General features: G+C 50.9%; 1 protein-coding gene across 1 annotated transcript in view; it reads left to right on the top strand.

Annotated features, from left to right (window-relative positions):
• LOC147693179 (uncharacterized) overlaps positions 1-17,460 on the top strand; it is a 708,628-nt gene that overhangs the window by 236,542 nt on the left and 454,626 nt on the right. The window contains 2 exon segments of the mRNA XM_086939582.1: positions 726-797; positions 8,130-8,878. Of these exon segments, the coding sequence (XP_086795708.1) occupies positions 726-797; positions 8,130-8,878 (821 nt within the window).

Consider the following 17,460-nt stretch of genomic DNA (forward strand, 5'->3'; position numbering starts at 1 on the left):
AGCCCTTGGGGCGGGGGCAAGGGCTATTGCCCCTGGAGGCGGGGGCAAGTGCTACCTCCCTTATCAGAATGCCCCCAGGACCTATCCCACCTGGGGGCTGATATCTAATGAAGCGCTGTGGCTTTTTTGGGCCAGCAGGGTCCTTACTGGACCCTCCCCCAAGAGTCCTAGGGGTTCAGGGTATTTGTGCACTGTCCCTGTATTTTTTTTTCTTTACGTTCAGCGCGAGATCTGGAGGGGTCACAGAGCTTTCACTTCCCTTTATATACAAATTTTGATTTCGGTTAATATCTCTGAACTGATTTATACCGAATCACTAAAAGGCACTTCCCTGAACTGACATCTGCCATTCTGCCAAATGTGGTGTAATTCCATTCAGCAGTTCAGGCTGTTGATGTGTTTAAAGGTGCTATGGGAATTAACATGGGAAACACACCCACCCCACTTTTCAGCTCTTTTCATCCACTGGCCTGCCAATATGTTGTCCACATTTTTGTTCCGCTCACCACAGCATAGCACACCGGGTCAGCCACTTCAGTCATTGACTCACCTCTCTGTGAGTGATGGACTCTACTCTTGCATAATATACTACACCCCAAAAAGTTACCTTGTACAGTAACATTCACAGACCCAACAGTTGGCTACCAAAGCCTGACATATTGTATCCATTTACTTCTAGTCTTTTCCTTGTTTCATTTTGATTTATTTTTTTCTTTCCTTTTCAGGCACTGTGTTGCCACATTACAAGCAAGGAGTTACAAGAAAGGTCATAGATACGGTCCAGAATTTTGAGCCAGGTAAGGCAGTCCAAGCAAAAATGCAATATTTTGCTCAATGCCTAAACTCATCAGAAAACATGTCAAGCAGGGTTCTGTAAACATTCGGCTTAAAACCAGCCATTGCCAAGATGACTCAAAAAAAATTATGGTTTTGGGGCGTGGCCAAGATCGCGGGCTGAGAGGTCGCACTTGCCGAGAGCTCCCGGACCCCTGAATTCCTGCACCGCTTGTAACCGCTGATTCCCCCCCGGATCACGCGGCGACTGAGCCTGGTGCCCACGGTGGAGGTGTGGAGCGACTGCTGAGCCCGGTTTGCGCCGTCGGGGGTGAGATTCTGACCGGTGAAGCCCGGGTTGAGGTCCGCTAGATGGCCCGTGCGCGAGCCGGAAGCCGCGAGTCTCCCGACCCTCGGAGCATGACGGTGCGCTCGACCTCCTGTGTGTGAAGCCCGCAGCGGTGCATGAGCTGTCGGAGTGGGGGTCGGCAGCGGCTTCGCGAACGGCTCGGAGTTGTCCGACGGCGGTTGTAAGGAGCGGAGCTGAGCGGAGGTGAAGAGCGGAGGCGGAGTCGGCATCGCCCCACTACGCCGGCCCGTGGATTGAGGGGGCTCGCTTGGAGAGGCCGCTCCGGCCAGTTGTCTGTGTGGAGCAGTGAAACGGGGCTCCCGGGGCGGATCTCCCCCTGAAGCGGCGGGCCCCGGCGACCATCGCACCGTGAGTTTGCCCACCGGCCGGATTTTTGGATCCCGGATCAGAGACTGAGAGGGGTCCTCCATCTTGGGCGTTGGCCCCTCGATATTACAGAGCGGCCATTTTGTGGACTCCGGCCGGGCAGCTCGGCCTTCCTGGTGCTCTTTGTGTGGCGCTGCCCCCGGCTGGTGTATAGCTGCTTTCTTTGCTGGACAGTAAGCCTCAACGTCCTTTACTCAGCTGAAATGTCGAATGCTAGAGGACAGAGACGGGGCGATCGGACCTTGCCGGACATGCTGGGACGCGGCGCCCTACGCAGCGGAGGAACCCAACCCACCACGACCTCCCCAGCCCCGACCAGGGGTGCAGATGGTGGAGAACCCCCAGTGACGAGATCATTTCTCGAGTCGCTCTTTAGCTCCCTTCGGGAGGACTTTCAAACGCTCAAGCGTGAGGTGGCCGGGGAGGTCCGTGAAGTAAGGAGAGAGATGGACTCCCTGGGGGAACGTGTGAACACAGTGGAGGAAGCGGGCCACTCCAGGGATGAGGAGATCACCCATCTGCAGCAGGAGGTCCTGCGACTGCGGGAACAACAGATTGAGTTACAGGCCCACGCCGAGGACCTTGAAAATCGGTCCAGGCGGAATAACATACGGGTCCGCGGTGTGCCGTCCGGCGAGGAGGGTGAAGACGTGACTGCATACCTGGTGGCCCTCTTTCGTGCGATCCTGGGAGAGTCGGAGGACTTTCGGATCCGCATAGACTGAGCACATCGGGTGGGTCGCCCCCGCAGAGCTACGGCGCCCGCCCCGGACATTCTGGCCTTCCTCCCAGATTTTCCCCTGAAGGAGCGGATCCTCCGAGAAGCACGAGGGCAGCAATCTTTCCGATTCCGGGACCACCCTGTGACCCTGTTTCAGGACTTATCCACAGTCACGCTGCAGAAGAGGAAATCATTCAAGATCGCTACTGACTTCCTTCGGGAGCAAGGGACACAGTACTCTTGGGGGCACCCTTTCCGCCTGATATTCAGATGGAACGGTGTTTTGCATCAGCTCCGGTCCCTCCAGGATGTCTGCGCGGTGCTGGGCCTCACAGCGTCAGATACGGATACCCCGGCTCCGCGGCGGAGGCGAAGCACTCGTGACGGATGGCAGCAAGCTGGAGGGGGGGCCTCTCCTCCGTCGGAGCGTCCGGGCTCGCCCACGATCCGGGCGGACATGGCGGCCGCCATCCAGGAGGCCTCCAGAGTGGCGGCGAATGGCGAAGTGGCCCTGACGGCCTGAACTCACTCCGGGGGAGTCTACTCTAGCTTATTCCTTTTGCAGGTGCGGGGATCCGGGGGATGGGCTGGGAGGAATGGCGAGTGCTGGAGGTGGTGGCTGGACGTCCACTAGACTGATTTACCACGGCCTTGCCCGTTACGGGCCGGACTGGGACAATGTCTTTTTTGAAAAGTTTGAGAAGCGGGGAGTGGGGATGGGACAGGCGGGCAGATGTTTTGATTCTGGGGCCTAGGGGGGGGGGGCTAGTTGCGGGGGGTGGTGTAGATTTGGTTGTGTGGGGGCAGGGGGGGCTTTTCTAGTTGTGGGGTGTTGGGGTTCGGGGACTGTACTGTGCCAGTGGACGGTTCAAAGTTGCTCTGTTTTGAGGCTTCGAGTGGTGCCTTCTGTGTTTGCTTGCGGGGATTTGCTTCTTGATATGTGCTCCATTGATTCCCCTCCTTGATGGCTCTTAAGGTGCTTACTCTCAATGTGAAAGGGCTGAATAATCCGGTTAAGAGGCGGGCGGTGTTATCCTTGTTGGAAAACTCACAGGCGGATATCTGCCTGTTGCAGGAGACCCATTTGCTAGCTAAGGACTGCTCGAGGATGCGTACCCCTAAGTTCCCCACGCAGCTGTTCTCCTCTAGCGCCTCCAAGCCGGCAGGGGTGGCGATCTTGTTCTCTAGGGGGTTCAGGGGAGAGGTCGTGTGCAAGGTAGCAGAACAGAAAGGGAGACTTCTAGTATACCAGATCAAGATGGGGGTTTAGCACTGACTGTTGGCACCATCTACTGCCCCAATGATCATCAGGACCAATTCTTGCACAGGGCTTTGGAGGACGTGGCATCCACCTCTGATAGGCACATAGTGTTGGGGGGTGATTTGAACCTGGTTTTCGATGCGGCAATGGACAGGTCTGTGCAGCGGCTCCACCAGTTGGGTGAGCATTCGAGCTCGACTCGAACTCGACTTGAGGAGCTGGACTTGCATGACATGTGGCGCCACCTCCACCCCACCACCCGCGCATACTCCTACTTCTCACATGCTCATAGATCTTATGCGCGATTAGATCATCTCCTTGTGTCGGGCCCAATGCTCCTTTTGGCTTCGAGTGTAGACATGGGGGTCCTCTCTCTTTCCGACCACGCTCCGGTGGAGGGCGCTTTCACTCTGCCGCCGGTGGTTCGGCCGAGAGGGGTCTGGCGGCTCCGAGACACGCTATTGCACAGGCGGTCGGTGGTGGATCAGATCCGGGCGGCCATTTTGGATTTTCAGACCGTGAATGATAATGGGGATACTTCTCGTGCGACACAGTGGGCAGCCCTGAAGGCGGTGCTCCGAGGCGAATTTATAGCGATTTCCTCAGCCGAGAATAGGGACCGACAGCTCAAGAGAGATGAGCTCACCCAGCAGGTGAGGGAGCTGGAGCAGGTTCATCATAGGACAGGGGCCCCCAGGGTCTGGAGGCAGTTGAAGGCGGCACGGAAACTCCTGGCGGCCCTTGATACGGACCGGGCGGAGTATGCGATGCTTCGCCTGAAACACAAATATTACACAGGGGGCGATCGGTGTGGACGGCTTCTGGCTAACAAACTTAGGGTGCAACACCAGCAGCACCGAGTGAAGGAACTAGTGGACCCGACCGGAGGTAGGGTCACGGCTGATGAGCAAATAGCAGACGTCTTTCGCAGCTTTTATGCTGACCTCTACACCGGGGAGGCCCCTTCGGCCCAGGCTGAGGTGGACTATCTGGACTCGGTCCCGCTCCCGTCGTTGACACTGGATCAGGCTCAGTATCTGGAGCGTGACATCCGTATCGAGGAGGTGATCACGGCGATATCCCGGCTCAAATTGGGCAAGGCCCCGGGTCCGGATGGCTTTATCCCTCTGTTTTATAAAACCTTCTGTCAGGAACTGGCGCCTCTACTGACCCGCCTTTTCAACTCCTTTGCAGAGCCGGGAGCCATCCCCTCCGAATTTCTCCAGGCCACGGTTTCCGTGATTCCGAAGCCGGGTAAGGACAGGACCGCCTGTGGGTCCTACCGTCCCATCTCGCTGCTGAACACAGATTTGAAAGTGTTCACCAGTATATTAGCTGCACGTCTGGCGTTGCACCTCCCGGGCATGGTGGACTCGGACCAAGCGGGCTTCGTGCCCGGTAGGCAAACAGTAGATAACACAAAGAGGGTGACACACATCCTCGAGAAGGCTTCCAGGATCCCTGGGGAGAGGATGTTCCTGTCCATAGACGCGGAGAAGGCTTTCGACAGGGTGCACTGGCCCTACCTAGAGAAGGTCCTGGGCAAATTTGGGATTGGGGAGAAGTTCCGTCATCTGATCTTCAATTGTTACCGGTTCCCCTCTGCGGTGGTCCGGGTGAACGGAGGCAGCTCTCGACCCTTTCCCATTGAACGGGGTACGAGACAGGGGTGCCCACTCTCCCCTTTGCTCTTTGCCCTATACATGGAGCCATTTGCCCAGAGGGTTAGGCAGAACCCCGACATTGTCGGTGTCAAGATGGGTGAATTCCATCATGCGATCAGCCTCACAGCGGATGATGTCATTCTGACGCTAGATGACCCGCGGAGATCGCTGCCGGCCTGCGTAGAGGAACTGAACTTATTCGCCGACGTGGCGGGCTTCAAGGTGAACCTGGGGAAGTCAGCCGCCCTTGACATCTCGCTTACTCACGCCACTAGAGCGGAACTACAGAGGCTTTACCCTCTGAGCTGGTCCAGGGACCGGATCCCGTACTTGGGGATCCTGTTGGCGCCCTCCCTCCCGGAGATGGTCACGGCCAATTACGCGGCTTTGGGCGCGAAAATCAGGGACGAATTAGGCCGGTGGGATAAGGGTACGCTGTCGTTACTGGGTAGGGTGGCCGCGGTGAAGATGACCCTCCTGCCTCAGGTGCTTTACCTCTTCAGAGCGTTGCCGCTCCAGCCCCCCGCGGGGTGGCTTGCGGAGACACAGACTGCCATTGCGCGGTTCGTATGGCAGGGCCGCAGGCCGAGGATCAAGAGAAGCATCGCTATGCTGTCACCGGAATCCGGGGGGCTGGGGATACCGGACTTGCGGAAATATTTCCAGGCCGCTCAGCTCCGCTATCTAGTTGAATGGAGCCGGTGGGAGTCTGATAAGCACTGGCTGTTCCAGGACCAGGCGGTGGCGGGTAGGACGCTGCAGGAAGTACCATTCTTGAAGCGGGCCCATCGACCCCCCAACCTCTATGCGTCTCTGGTAACGCGGGTCCCGCTCCGGACGTGGGACTCGGTGGCTGCCAGATGCGAGCTTACCACCTTCCCCTCTCCCTTTACGCCGCTCATTGGCAACCCGGACTTCGGCCCCGGGATGGAGCAGGGTGCTTATGAGCGCTGGCGGGTGGCCCGCTGCTGCACTTTGTATCACTTGTACTGCCCTGAGGGAGTTGTCCCCTTCCTGGACTTGAGGAGGGATTATGGCCTCCCGGAAACGGAGCGCATGCGATACATACAGGCGCGTCACTGGGCATTACAACCGCAAGTGCGCGACGCGGCACACCGGGAAATCACGGCGTATGTGCGCTGGTTAATTACTCGCACGTCGGACGCTAAACTGATCTCAGACTTGTATAAAATGCTGCAGCCCCCCTCCTTTCATATTCACAACCCCGGTCGGGAACGGTGGGAGCGGGAACTCGGGCGCGTGTTGAGCCATAAGGAATGGGAACACATCTCCTTCCGCGCACGTCACTCGGCCTATCACACGGGTCTCACGGAGACCTTCACTAAAATCTCGACCTACTGGTACCGCACTCCGGAGAAACTGCACGAGATGGACAGGACAATACCAGGGACGTGCTGGCGCAACTGTGGCAATACTGGTACACTAACACACATACTGTGGGAATGTCCCCTGCTGGCTCCTTATTGGGAAGAGGTCTTGGGCGAGGTGGACAAATGCTTTGGGATAGAACTGCCGAGATTCCCTGCCTATGTTCTGCTAGGGTTGCCGAATGGGCTGATGTATCCCCTTAGGTCTAAGAGAGGTAGACAGATCGCGATTGCTCTGGGGTCAGCGGTGCAGAATATTCTCATACACTGGCGCACTACCACACTTCCCTCTGTAGTTGGTTGGCTGCACAGATTATGGCATGTCCTTGGAATGGAGAAGATGTCCTTAGTAGCCCTGGGGGATACTGATACCTTTGAGGAACTGTGGGAGCCCTTTCACAGCCTGTTATGTTCCGAGTTTCAGGAGATCACCTGCCCTAGATACCTTAGGTTGTTAAGGCTGACGCCGCCACCGAACCCGCCTGCTTGACCGGGTGGGGTCGGTACTGTATAGCGGGGATTATTGGAGAGTTGCATGTAGCGGAGACTGTAGACATTGGCACAGTACAGGGGGTGGGTTGGGGTATGGTAGTTGGGGGTTCTGTTTGGTTAGGTAGGTTTTTGGAGCGGGGATGCTTCTCCACCCTTCACCCCTTTTTCTTTTCCCCTTTCCCCCTCCCCCTTTCCCTTTTTTCTTTCGCTCTCTCTTTGTCCCCCCCCCTCCTGATTTTCTCTCTTCCCCCCCATCCCGTCCCTCCCTCCCTTTCTCCCCCCCCCCCTCCCCCTCGTTATTTGTACGTGACCACAGGTGCGAAAGCTATGCTCCCGAGTCGGGTGGAGCCTCTTGCAAAGTTGTAACTGCATTGTTGTACTTGCTGTATAATGCGCATTGATTGTGCGGTTCCTGTGGTTTACCTGTTCCTTGCCCCTTTGTGTCCTACCCCACCCTGCTTCAATAAAATACTTTAAACCCAAACAAATTATGGTTTTTAAGTCTCATACAAAGCAAGGTTGTGCCTTTTCTTGGTCTGTGGTGGTGCCCAGCCTTCAGGAATCCCTGAACTGTCACAATCAGGATGGGTGAATGGGCGTTCTGCTGGTATTCTGTGGATGTCTAAACCTGACCCCATGTGATCCTGCACATTAGCGGCCTAAGGTATCAAGCTAGAAATGTTTTGTGTACTTTGGGTTCCAGTGATTCATTGGATGAACCAAAATATTGTTTTTTTCATGATTTATTCATTTGTTTTGTGAGACCTTTGCTCTAAAGCTACTCCTGTACAATGTTATTTTAGCTTAGAGGTGAATTTTGTTTGTTATTTTCTATAACGATCAATCAATCAAACAGCATTTGTAAAGCGCACACTGTCACCTCTAGGGGTTTCTGGGATACCTGTGGTGCTGTTTGTATTAAACTCTGTTTTATTGTTACCTGTAGATCTGTTGGTGCTGCAACATTCTCATTCATCTACTGTTTAGTAAATATCTTACTGCGCTGTTATTTTTACCCTGCATCTTTTGAAAATGTGCGCTATAGTGTTTTCTTGAGTTCAATTCTAAAGACTAACTCATTCCAATTTAACAGATGATCAAAGGACGACCAGAAAAAAGAAAGACGAAGACGCTTTAAAATATCCTACAAAAAGACGGCCTCATAAAGTGGTTTCAGAGAGAATCAATATGATGGGTTTTCCGAGCTGTGATAAGGAAGCACAACTTAGAAATCTTATATGGGAAGAAACCTATCCGGAAAGCATCGAAGAGAAAACTTCTCACTGTGAAAGTAGTCTCAGCTATCCAGGGCATGTCAATGTACACCAAGGAACAGGGGGATCAGACCCAGGAACAGGCAGATCAGAGCAAGGCACAGGCGGATCAGAGCAAGGCACGGGCGGATCAGAGCAATATATTAACTGCAACAGCAATCTGCGTAACTCACCCTTGTGTAAAGATCTAGAAATCACTGAGCAAGATCAGAAAACATACATGTCTTCTACTGATAAAAATTCCCATGTGAAGGGAGATTTTAAAAAACAATTAAAAGCACATTCAAGAGAAAGACGTTTTGCATGTCCTGAATGTAAGAAAAGATTTTTTCAGAAAACCCGTCTTATCGTACACTGTCGAGTACACTCGGGTGAAAAGCCCTATGTGTGCACCTTCTGTCACAAAAGATTTAATCGGAAAGATTATTTGAGCGAACACATAAGAATTCACACGGGGGAGAGACCCTATAAATGTACAGAATGTGAAAAAAGCTTCATACAAAAAAGTCATCTTGTTTATCATCAAAGAAAACATACTGAAAGCTTTAAAAACAGCATCTTAAGAGACTGACCTACCAAAATAAAATAAAAGGGAGAAGAACAGACCAAACAGACATTAGAAATTGAAGAACCTGTATGGAAATCTCATTTTAACTGACATTTTCAAGCGAGTGATTGTAAAAAGAAAATTTGGTACTTAAATGAAACTTCTAAGCATAAAATAGTTCACTGCTAAACCTGCAGCTCTTGCTGTGGCTCCCCCTTACTTGTTGCTTCTGACCTCCTGCTTTTGGACTTTGTGCTGGATTTTGCTTTTGCTGGCTTTAGGACTCTGGGCACTTTACTACTGCTGACCAGTGCTAAAGTGTAAGTGCCCTGTGTCTAAACTGTATTGGAAATTGGTTTTCCCATGATTGGCATATTTTGTTTACTTGTAAGCCCCCAGTAAAGTGCTCTGTGTGTGCCCATGATCTTTAAATTAAGTTCTACTAGTAGGCCTGCAGCACTGATTGTGCTACCCTCATAAGTAGCCTTGCAAACCTGTCTCCTGCCTGCCACCGCACTGTCTGTGCAGTTTTAAATTGCCCTTTTGACCTGGCAAGTGCACACACTGCCAGGCTCAAACCTTCTCTTTTATTACATTTAAGTCACCCTAAGGTAGGCCCAAGGCAGCCCCGTGGGCAGGATGCTAAATTTGTTTTTCACTACTGCAAGGCATATTCCACCCGCAGGGTAAGATGGGGATTGTGTTGAAATATCTTTTAAGTGTAATTTCCTGTTGGGAGAAGATAGAAATTTGGAGTTTGGTATCTCTGGACTCACAATTTAAAAATACATCTTTGGTGAAGTTGATTTTTAAATTGTAGGTCTGAAAATGCCACTTCCATTCAGGGCCTCTGCCTGTCTGAATACACATCTGGGTCAGGGTGACAAGTTGGGCTCTTGTGCATTCACTCTGGACAGTTGCACGAAGGGAGCGGAGGTGTCCCCTGGATATCCTGGTGGCCCATCACCAGGCTGATGGCACTTCCTGGGTTAGAGTGGTGGGAGTAGTTGGCACTGACACCTGAATAGAGCTGCGCCTGTCCTCACACTCTGTAGTTTCTGGAGTCAGGGAAGGGCAGGGTCTTGTGCACTACAAAGACTTTCCTTAGAAGTGTGCCTACTTCAAAGGCTGAAATGGGTGTACGTATTGGACCACTGACACCATGTACTCAGGACACATCTGGCCTGCTGGTTTCTGCTTCTGTCCTCGGAGTGAAAGGACTGGACTTTGCTTTCTATATCCTCCTTCCCAAGGTTCTCCAAGAGCTTGATTTGAGCTTGCTCCCTGTTGGAAGTTTCCGGGCCATCAAAGACTTCACCTTCAATCACCTGGACTCTGCTGGTGTGAGTCCTACTCTGCCAAGTGGTGCCAAATCCAGTTCCTGGGTCCTTGGAAGGGAGTTCTGGTGAAACAAAGGAGAAAATCCACTCATTGACTCTAAGCGTCATTCAGAACCAGCCATCATCTCAAAACTCAACGCATTACCATTGCCTGCTACGGTGCCTTGTCCTTGCTCAACGCAACTTGCAATGCAGGCCTCCACTTTTCATCGCAGCACCTCCAAGAACTGCACCTGCATGAATTGGAGAATCAACGCATCGCGGCTTGACTTTCGACACATCATTGACGCGCATCCCTGGGCTCCAGTTTCTTTATCGACACCCACCACAGTAAGGAACCAAGGTATCATGCCCTCAAACGACGCATCACCTCTCCAGCATAGCAGTAACGAACCGAAGCATCACCTGCTTTTTCGACTCTTCACCTCCCCTGCAACACCCATAGTCTTTGAGTTTTGACACATCTAAGGTACTTTGCCCTGGTTAAGTACAACCATTAATTTCTGAGAACTAAACTTTATTTAAATTTTAAAAGTTCATATCTTGACATGTGTATGTTGGATTTTTGTCACTTAGGTCTTGTTTTAAATAGATAAATAATGATTATTTTTCTAAACTGGTGTGAAGCCCTTTTGTGTGTGGAGGGTCTCTCTCTCTTCCTCTCCCTCTTCTGTGTCAAGCTACCAAGGAGGTGATCAGAGGTCATCCTAGGTGTGTACCTTACTCATCCTGACTAGAGTGAGGGGGTGGCTGTAGATTACATGGAGGAACAAAGCCTGCATGGGGATTTTGTGGAAAATCTGGATCTGCCTAAGGTGGGAACACCCTCCAGGGCAAGCAACAGTGTTTCCTCTAAAGGTCAGTCACCAGAGGAGTTGTAAGGCAGGTGGAAAGAAAGAATTTCAAGTTGGAACTTGCCAAACTCAGAAGGGAAGCGGAGAAGAATTAATTGGCCATGGAGTAGAAACTAATTATTTTTAGCTCAAGAGCTGAGCTTGAAGCAGCAGGATTTTAAGACCAAGTTCAGCACAGATGGTCGCAGCATTTCTTTGGTGCACTCAGAAGGAAAGGTACACATACCCAAGGATGTGGTGACGGATTTTGTGGTAGGAGATGATATTGATTAGTGGTTTGAAGGCTATGAAGTAGCTTTAAGGATGCACAGGGTCCCTGAGAAAGATTGGGGAGCAGGTCTGTGGCGGCACATCACAGTGTAGGGGAGAGACCCCTTGTTGGCACTATCACCAGAAGACCAAATGAGGGACCCCACCATGAAGGAAGCCCTAGTTAGGAGGTATGGTCTCACACCAGAGAATTACAGGGTGAAGTTCAGCGAGGGTACTAAACTTGGTTCTCAAACTTGAGTTGTGTATGTTGATTCCTACTGCAGAGCACTGAATGGTTGGGTGAGGGGCAGTGAGGTAACAGACTGTCAGAGGCTGTACAATTTGATTGCATGTGAGCACTTATCTAGTCATTGTTTCCAGAGATGCACCAGCACTTGATTGAGAGTAAGCTAAATGGTCCTAGGAAGCTTGTCAGAACGCAGACCGCTGGCTCAGCACCAGGGTACGAAAGAAGTTATTTATGGGAGAATAACAAATGGTGGGCAGGATCCCCAAGGAGGGGGCAGATAAAAACAAAAGTAAGGAGTTCTCTCAAGGCCCCAAAATTAGTTCCAAGGGTAAGGGTTCCCAACAAACTGCAGAATAGAAGTGGTTCCCACCAGGAAAGCCTAGGGGTAAGGGACCCCTGAAGTGCTTTGAGTGTAATCAGGATGGGCACTTCAAGGGCAGTCCCAAGCGGGCACAGGCCTCCACCGGTGGGCTGTCACTGGGGATGGCGAGTGTAACACTTGGGAAGGAGTTGGTCCCAGTTGGGGAGCCATCTGAGATGACCCTAGTTTTCTTTGGTGACAGCAAGATGGTCTAGAAACCCCCCATGCCCAACAAGACTAGGAAGTATAGGCAGTAGTTGACCATCAGTGGGAGAAGGGTGGAGGCTCTGAGAGACACTGGAGCCAATATGACAACTGTCCACTGTCATCTGGTGTCTGAAGAGCAGGTAATTCCTAATGTGGTCCACCACGTTGTTGCTGTAGACAACAGCGAGCGTAGTTTCTGGTGGCTCAGGTTCCCTTTGAGTGCGTGGGGGGGGGGGTCTCGAGTTCCTTGAGGGTAGCTGTGAGTCCATTCATGCCTGTTGACTGTCTTCTGGGCAACGACCTGGAGCATACTGCCTGGAAGGAGGTGGAGCTCAAGTCACATTTGGAGATGTTGGGTCTGCCTGAGTGGGCGTGCGTGACCACATGGTCAGTGGCAGCCTGGGAGGGTGATCAGAAGGACCTTGAGCCTGAAAGAGGTTGTCCGGTACCTGCCAGGAAGAGAAGGGGCACGGAAACCCACTCCTGAAATTTCCACGATCTGGGAGGAGGCTGATCCTGAGGGGGATGCTCCGGAACCTACGGGGGAAGAGGTGGCTGAAATGGGGGACCTGCTTGAGCTAATCCATTGGCAGCAGGAAGGGGGCCCCACCAAGGAGAAATCCTGTGCAGCACAGGACAGACCGAGACCCAGGCAGCTGGTAACACCTCTGGATCTCACCTGACCTGTTTGGATAATGGCCTCCTATATAGCAAGCCTAATGTTGCTGAGCCTAGGGCAGCCCGTGTGTTGGTGGTACCTCGGTGCTTCAGAGCCTTCCGACTGGGCTGGCTCATGATGTGCCATTGGCAGATCATTAGAGGCAGGACAGGAACTTTTACAGGCTTATCCCCCACTTTTACTGGCCCCAAATGTGGATGCATTCAGATTCTCACTGCAGCTCCTGCTCTCACCAATCAGGTGAGCGACAAGACTTAGGGGGAGATGCAAGGACCACAGCAACTGTTCCCTGTCTTAGGCACCCCTTTCAAGCGGGTGGGCATTGGCATTGCTGGGACTCTGAACCCCAAGACAGCCATGGGTTCATTCTTGTCTTGGTGGACCATGCCACTGAAACACAAGTCTGTCCCTCTGAGGACTGTGTCTGCACCCACTGTGGCCAGGGCACTGATGGGATCTTTATTTGTGTGGGGTTCCCCAAAGAGGTGGTATCCGACTGGGGTACCAACTTCTTGTCTCTGTGCATAAAGGCCATGTGGAAGGCATGTGGTGTTACCTACAAGTTCACCACCCCCAAAGCAATGAGTTGGTTGAACGGTCCAACAGTACCCTGAAAGGTATGATTATGCGTCTTTCAGAACTCATGAGACGTAAGTGGGATGTCCTCTTACCATGCCTTCTATTCGCCTATAGGGAGGTATTACCACAGACTGGGGTAGGCTTCGGCCATTTTGAACCTCTGTATGGGCACCCTGTGAGGGGACCTCTCAGTCTGGTCAAGAAGGGATGGGAACAAACTTCTAGGAAGCCACCCTAAGATGTATTAAGTTACCTGCTGGCCTTCCAGGACGAGAGAGAGAAGAAAAAACACTTTACACATTGCCTCTGTGATAAGCCTGACTGCTCTGCCAAGCTATCAAGGGGGTGAGCAGGGGTTATCTTAGGTGTGTAATCTACTCATCCTGACTAGAGTAAGGGCCCTTACTCGGACAGGGTGCATACCACTGGCAACTAGAGGCCCGAATTCTAACAACTGTATACTAAATCGTTTACCATTACCTTATTTATAAACAACAGACATCTGCAGACAAGCGATGGTTATTTGCCATTTGACTGTCCTTAACAAAGGTGGCACCATAAGAGGAGACCTTAGAACACAGTTTGCTTGGTATGTTCTGCTGAGAGAATGTGGTCAGCTGCGGCCTATGACGTTTTTAAATGATCTATGTTACTTAGGCTTGACACCGTCGCCAGGGACAATACCGGGCATCTACTCATGTTTTATCACCCTACAAAGTCCTAGGCATAATTCTTTAGTAGAACTTTATATAAAACTGTCTGTATTCATTTTTAGGTTTCTTAAACACATTGATGGCCACATTTATTGTATTAAAAAAAATCTTTAAAAGGGTTTAGAACATGTCCTTTACTTACCATTGGCTGGCTCCTGCATCATTGTATTTACCTTTTGCTAGCTCCCATGTAGAACATAGAAACCGTCTCAGGGGTCTCCCTGATAAACCTTCAACAAAGAAGAGATTGGCACAGAACTGTAATATAAAATTCATATTTTAATAACCTCAGATGAGGTAGACTACGTCACACAGAACCCTCAGGAAACTGTATGAGGCAGTCTAAGGAGTACAGAAAACAGGGACCTTATATATGCTTAGGTTACATTAGTCAGCATAAAGCCAAGTGGAGGTCCTGGCATGTACCAGCATTCAAAATGACTAATATGGGCATGCAAGATCTGCTTGCTCAACAAAGTGGGAGGAGAGTCATTTCTCCTTGCATCAGCAAGAATAGCCTGACCGTTCTTAGGAGCAGGTGCATTCTGCTAGCTAGGCCCCTCTGAGCATGTGCAAGGCTCTGGAAGAGAGAAACAGCACATGGCGAGCACATGGCTACCTAAAATGGCTGCCAAGTACAAAATGGCTTTCAGCTCATGCTAACAAATCCCTGCAATCTTTAACATCCATGTGGGTCTACGTTGCTGCAATTGCCGTAGGCTGGCTCCTACATCACTCTTGTCTCCTTGCTGGTCAGCACCTCCTTCTCGCCTCTGATATCAGGCCATGGACAAAGTACTGCTTCTAATGGCCAGTGTCCTTTCAGTGGCTACATGCTTCTGGAGGTACTTTTTTAAAATTAATCCCTTCCCCCCCTTGGTGAGGCACTCTCAATCAAACAGTAATAATGCCGGCTGTTTTTTCTTCCAGTGCAGCTTCAATCATAACAGTGCTGCAATTCCGACGCAACTACACAACCAGGCTGTTCGAGGCATATGAGCTGTAGATTGTATAGTTGTGCATTAATCGCCATCTGATGTTGGGCTCGGATGTTTTCACTTTGTTTTTGTCCTGAAAGAAGTCTTCGTAGTCACAAGGTAGGTGACTCCTCCTTAGGATGATAGTGTGCTTGGGCATCGACTCCATCTTCAGATAGCTTTTTTCCTCCATTGGGTTCCGATGTGTATTGCTGCGCTCTGGTTCGGGATCGTATTCGAACCTTTCGACGCACAATCATTCTCCTCGACTGTATTGTTTCGATCACGGTTTTCCCCTTCGACGCGCATCGTTAAAATGCAGCAACTTCGATCGAGAGCTTCGACACGGGCCGCAAGGCCTACACGTGCCGACCACGCTAGAAGTCGATGGAACGGACTCCATTAAAAAAATTCCCCGGGTGTGGCGCTAAATTTCCACACACAGACCTACTCAAGGTTTGTAATCTGTGCCTATCCCCGGAGCACAAAGAAAGCAGCTGCGAAGCCTGACGATCATTCCAACTGAAGAAAGCGATTTGTGACCACCGGGCTCGACGTCACAAGATGAGACGCGGCACTAGCCCAATGCCAGACATCTTCGGAGAACAGAGTGACGCTCATCAGCACACCGCCGATCAAGAGGAAAAAATCTCTGTGTCTGAAGTTGATGACTCCGACATGGATGAAGACTCTCGCATCACTCCAGGTCAACAAACTGTGAGTAACAAGCTCCAAGACACTGAAAAAACCATAAAGGCTCCGGTACTACTTTCACCCCCGGGCCTAGAGAAAGACCTAAAACATGGTTCAGATGCCCCGCCCTCCAGCCCGGCTATGAAACCGAAAGACAAAGCCTCCGTCTTGGGATCAAGCCATCCCCACAGTACCGACACTCCATCTCCTGCACCAAAAACCAAATCCAAGCATGGAACCGACGCCCTGATACTGGCACTGAATTCATCTTCAGCACCAAAAGACTCCGTCCCGAAACCTCATAAACCAAAGATTTCAGAACCAGCAATAACTAAGCCCAAATCTTCGGAGCATAGACCCAAAGATAAGCCTTCAGATTCAAAAGTTAAAGACAAACCTTCAGAACCGAAAGTTCCAAAAGAAAACCTTCTGCGCATAAACAACATGCAGCAAAGGATTCGGAACCGAAAAAACAGACTACCCATAAAATACCCTCTGAAACACCCAAAGAGAAGGAGTTACCATCTAAAGAACTCCCTGTACAAGAACCAATAGATCCCAAGCAAAAGAAACTGCCTATTGATTCAACAACTGGACATCTTGTAGCAACCCCTCCTAAGAAATGAAAACAGGACATTTCAGAGGAACACCCTATTCCTCCCAAAAAGAGGAAGGGCTTGGGTACTAACCCCTCTCCCCCTCACATACCTCCCTCTCCTCCACCTATTGATCCTAACTTACTAATATCTCCAGATAACTCACCATCACCACATTTCTCCCCTGACCCACAGGGGGACAATGACACAGATGACGATACTAATACGGATGGAGACCGGGACGAGGATGGGGATAATGACCATCACACCATACCACAAGACCCAGATCCATGGGACTAAAAGACCCAGACAATACTAATGATCCGGACCTATATCCCTCCAGACCATCACCACCCGATGATAATATAGGATTTGCACCGCTTATCAAAAGGGCTGCTCTGTATCATGGGGTAGAATTACACACTGACCCACTAGAGGAGGATTTCCTCATGGAAACTTTCGCTCTATCCCAGAAATCAACTCATACATTGCCAATGTTAAAAGGCACGCTAAAGCATACTGATGAAGTATTGAAGGACCCAGTTAGAGCATGAATCCTCACCCCAAGAGTCGATAAAAAATATAAAGCTGCTCCTACAGACCCAGTTTATATTAGAGGTCAAGTCCCCCTGGACTCCCTTGTTGTATCTAATGCCCGCAAGCGAGCCAGTTCACAAGCCGCAGGCGACACCCCTCCTCCTGATTAGAAGTCAAAGCTCATAGACGCGTTAGACAAACAAATTGCGTCACAAACAGCTAATAGATGGCGTTTTGCCAATGATCGAGCCCTCCTGGCCCGATATGACAGAGCGCATTATGATGAACTGGAAAAGCTAATGCAGCATTTACCAGATCGATACAAGGGTAAAGCCAACGACCTCATTGAAGAGGGTAAATTAATTACAAACATCTCTATAAAATGTGCACTTGATGCCGCTGACACAGAATCCCGTGGCATTAACACCAGCATCTTGCTACGCCGCCATGCTTGGCTTCGAATCTCAGGATTCAAATAAGAAGTACAATCAGCGATACCAAACCAACCCTTTGACCAACAACATCTTTTTGGACCAAATGTAGGCTCTTCATTAGAAAGTAGAAA

The sequence above is a fragment of the Lissotriton vulgaris genome, chromosome 9 (assembly GCF_964263255.1).
Source record: "Lissotriton vulgaris chromosome 9, aLisVul1.2, whole genome shotgun sequence".
NCBI classification, from domain to species: domain Eukaryota; kingdom Metazoa; phylum Chordata; class Amphibia; order Caudata; family Salamandridae; genus Lissotriton; species Lissotriton vulgaris.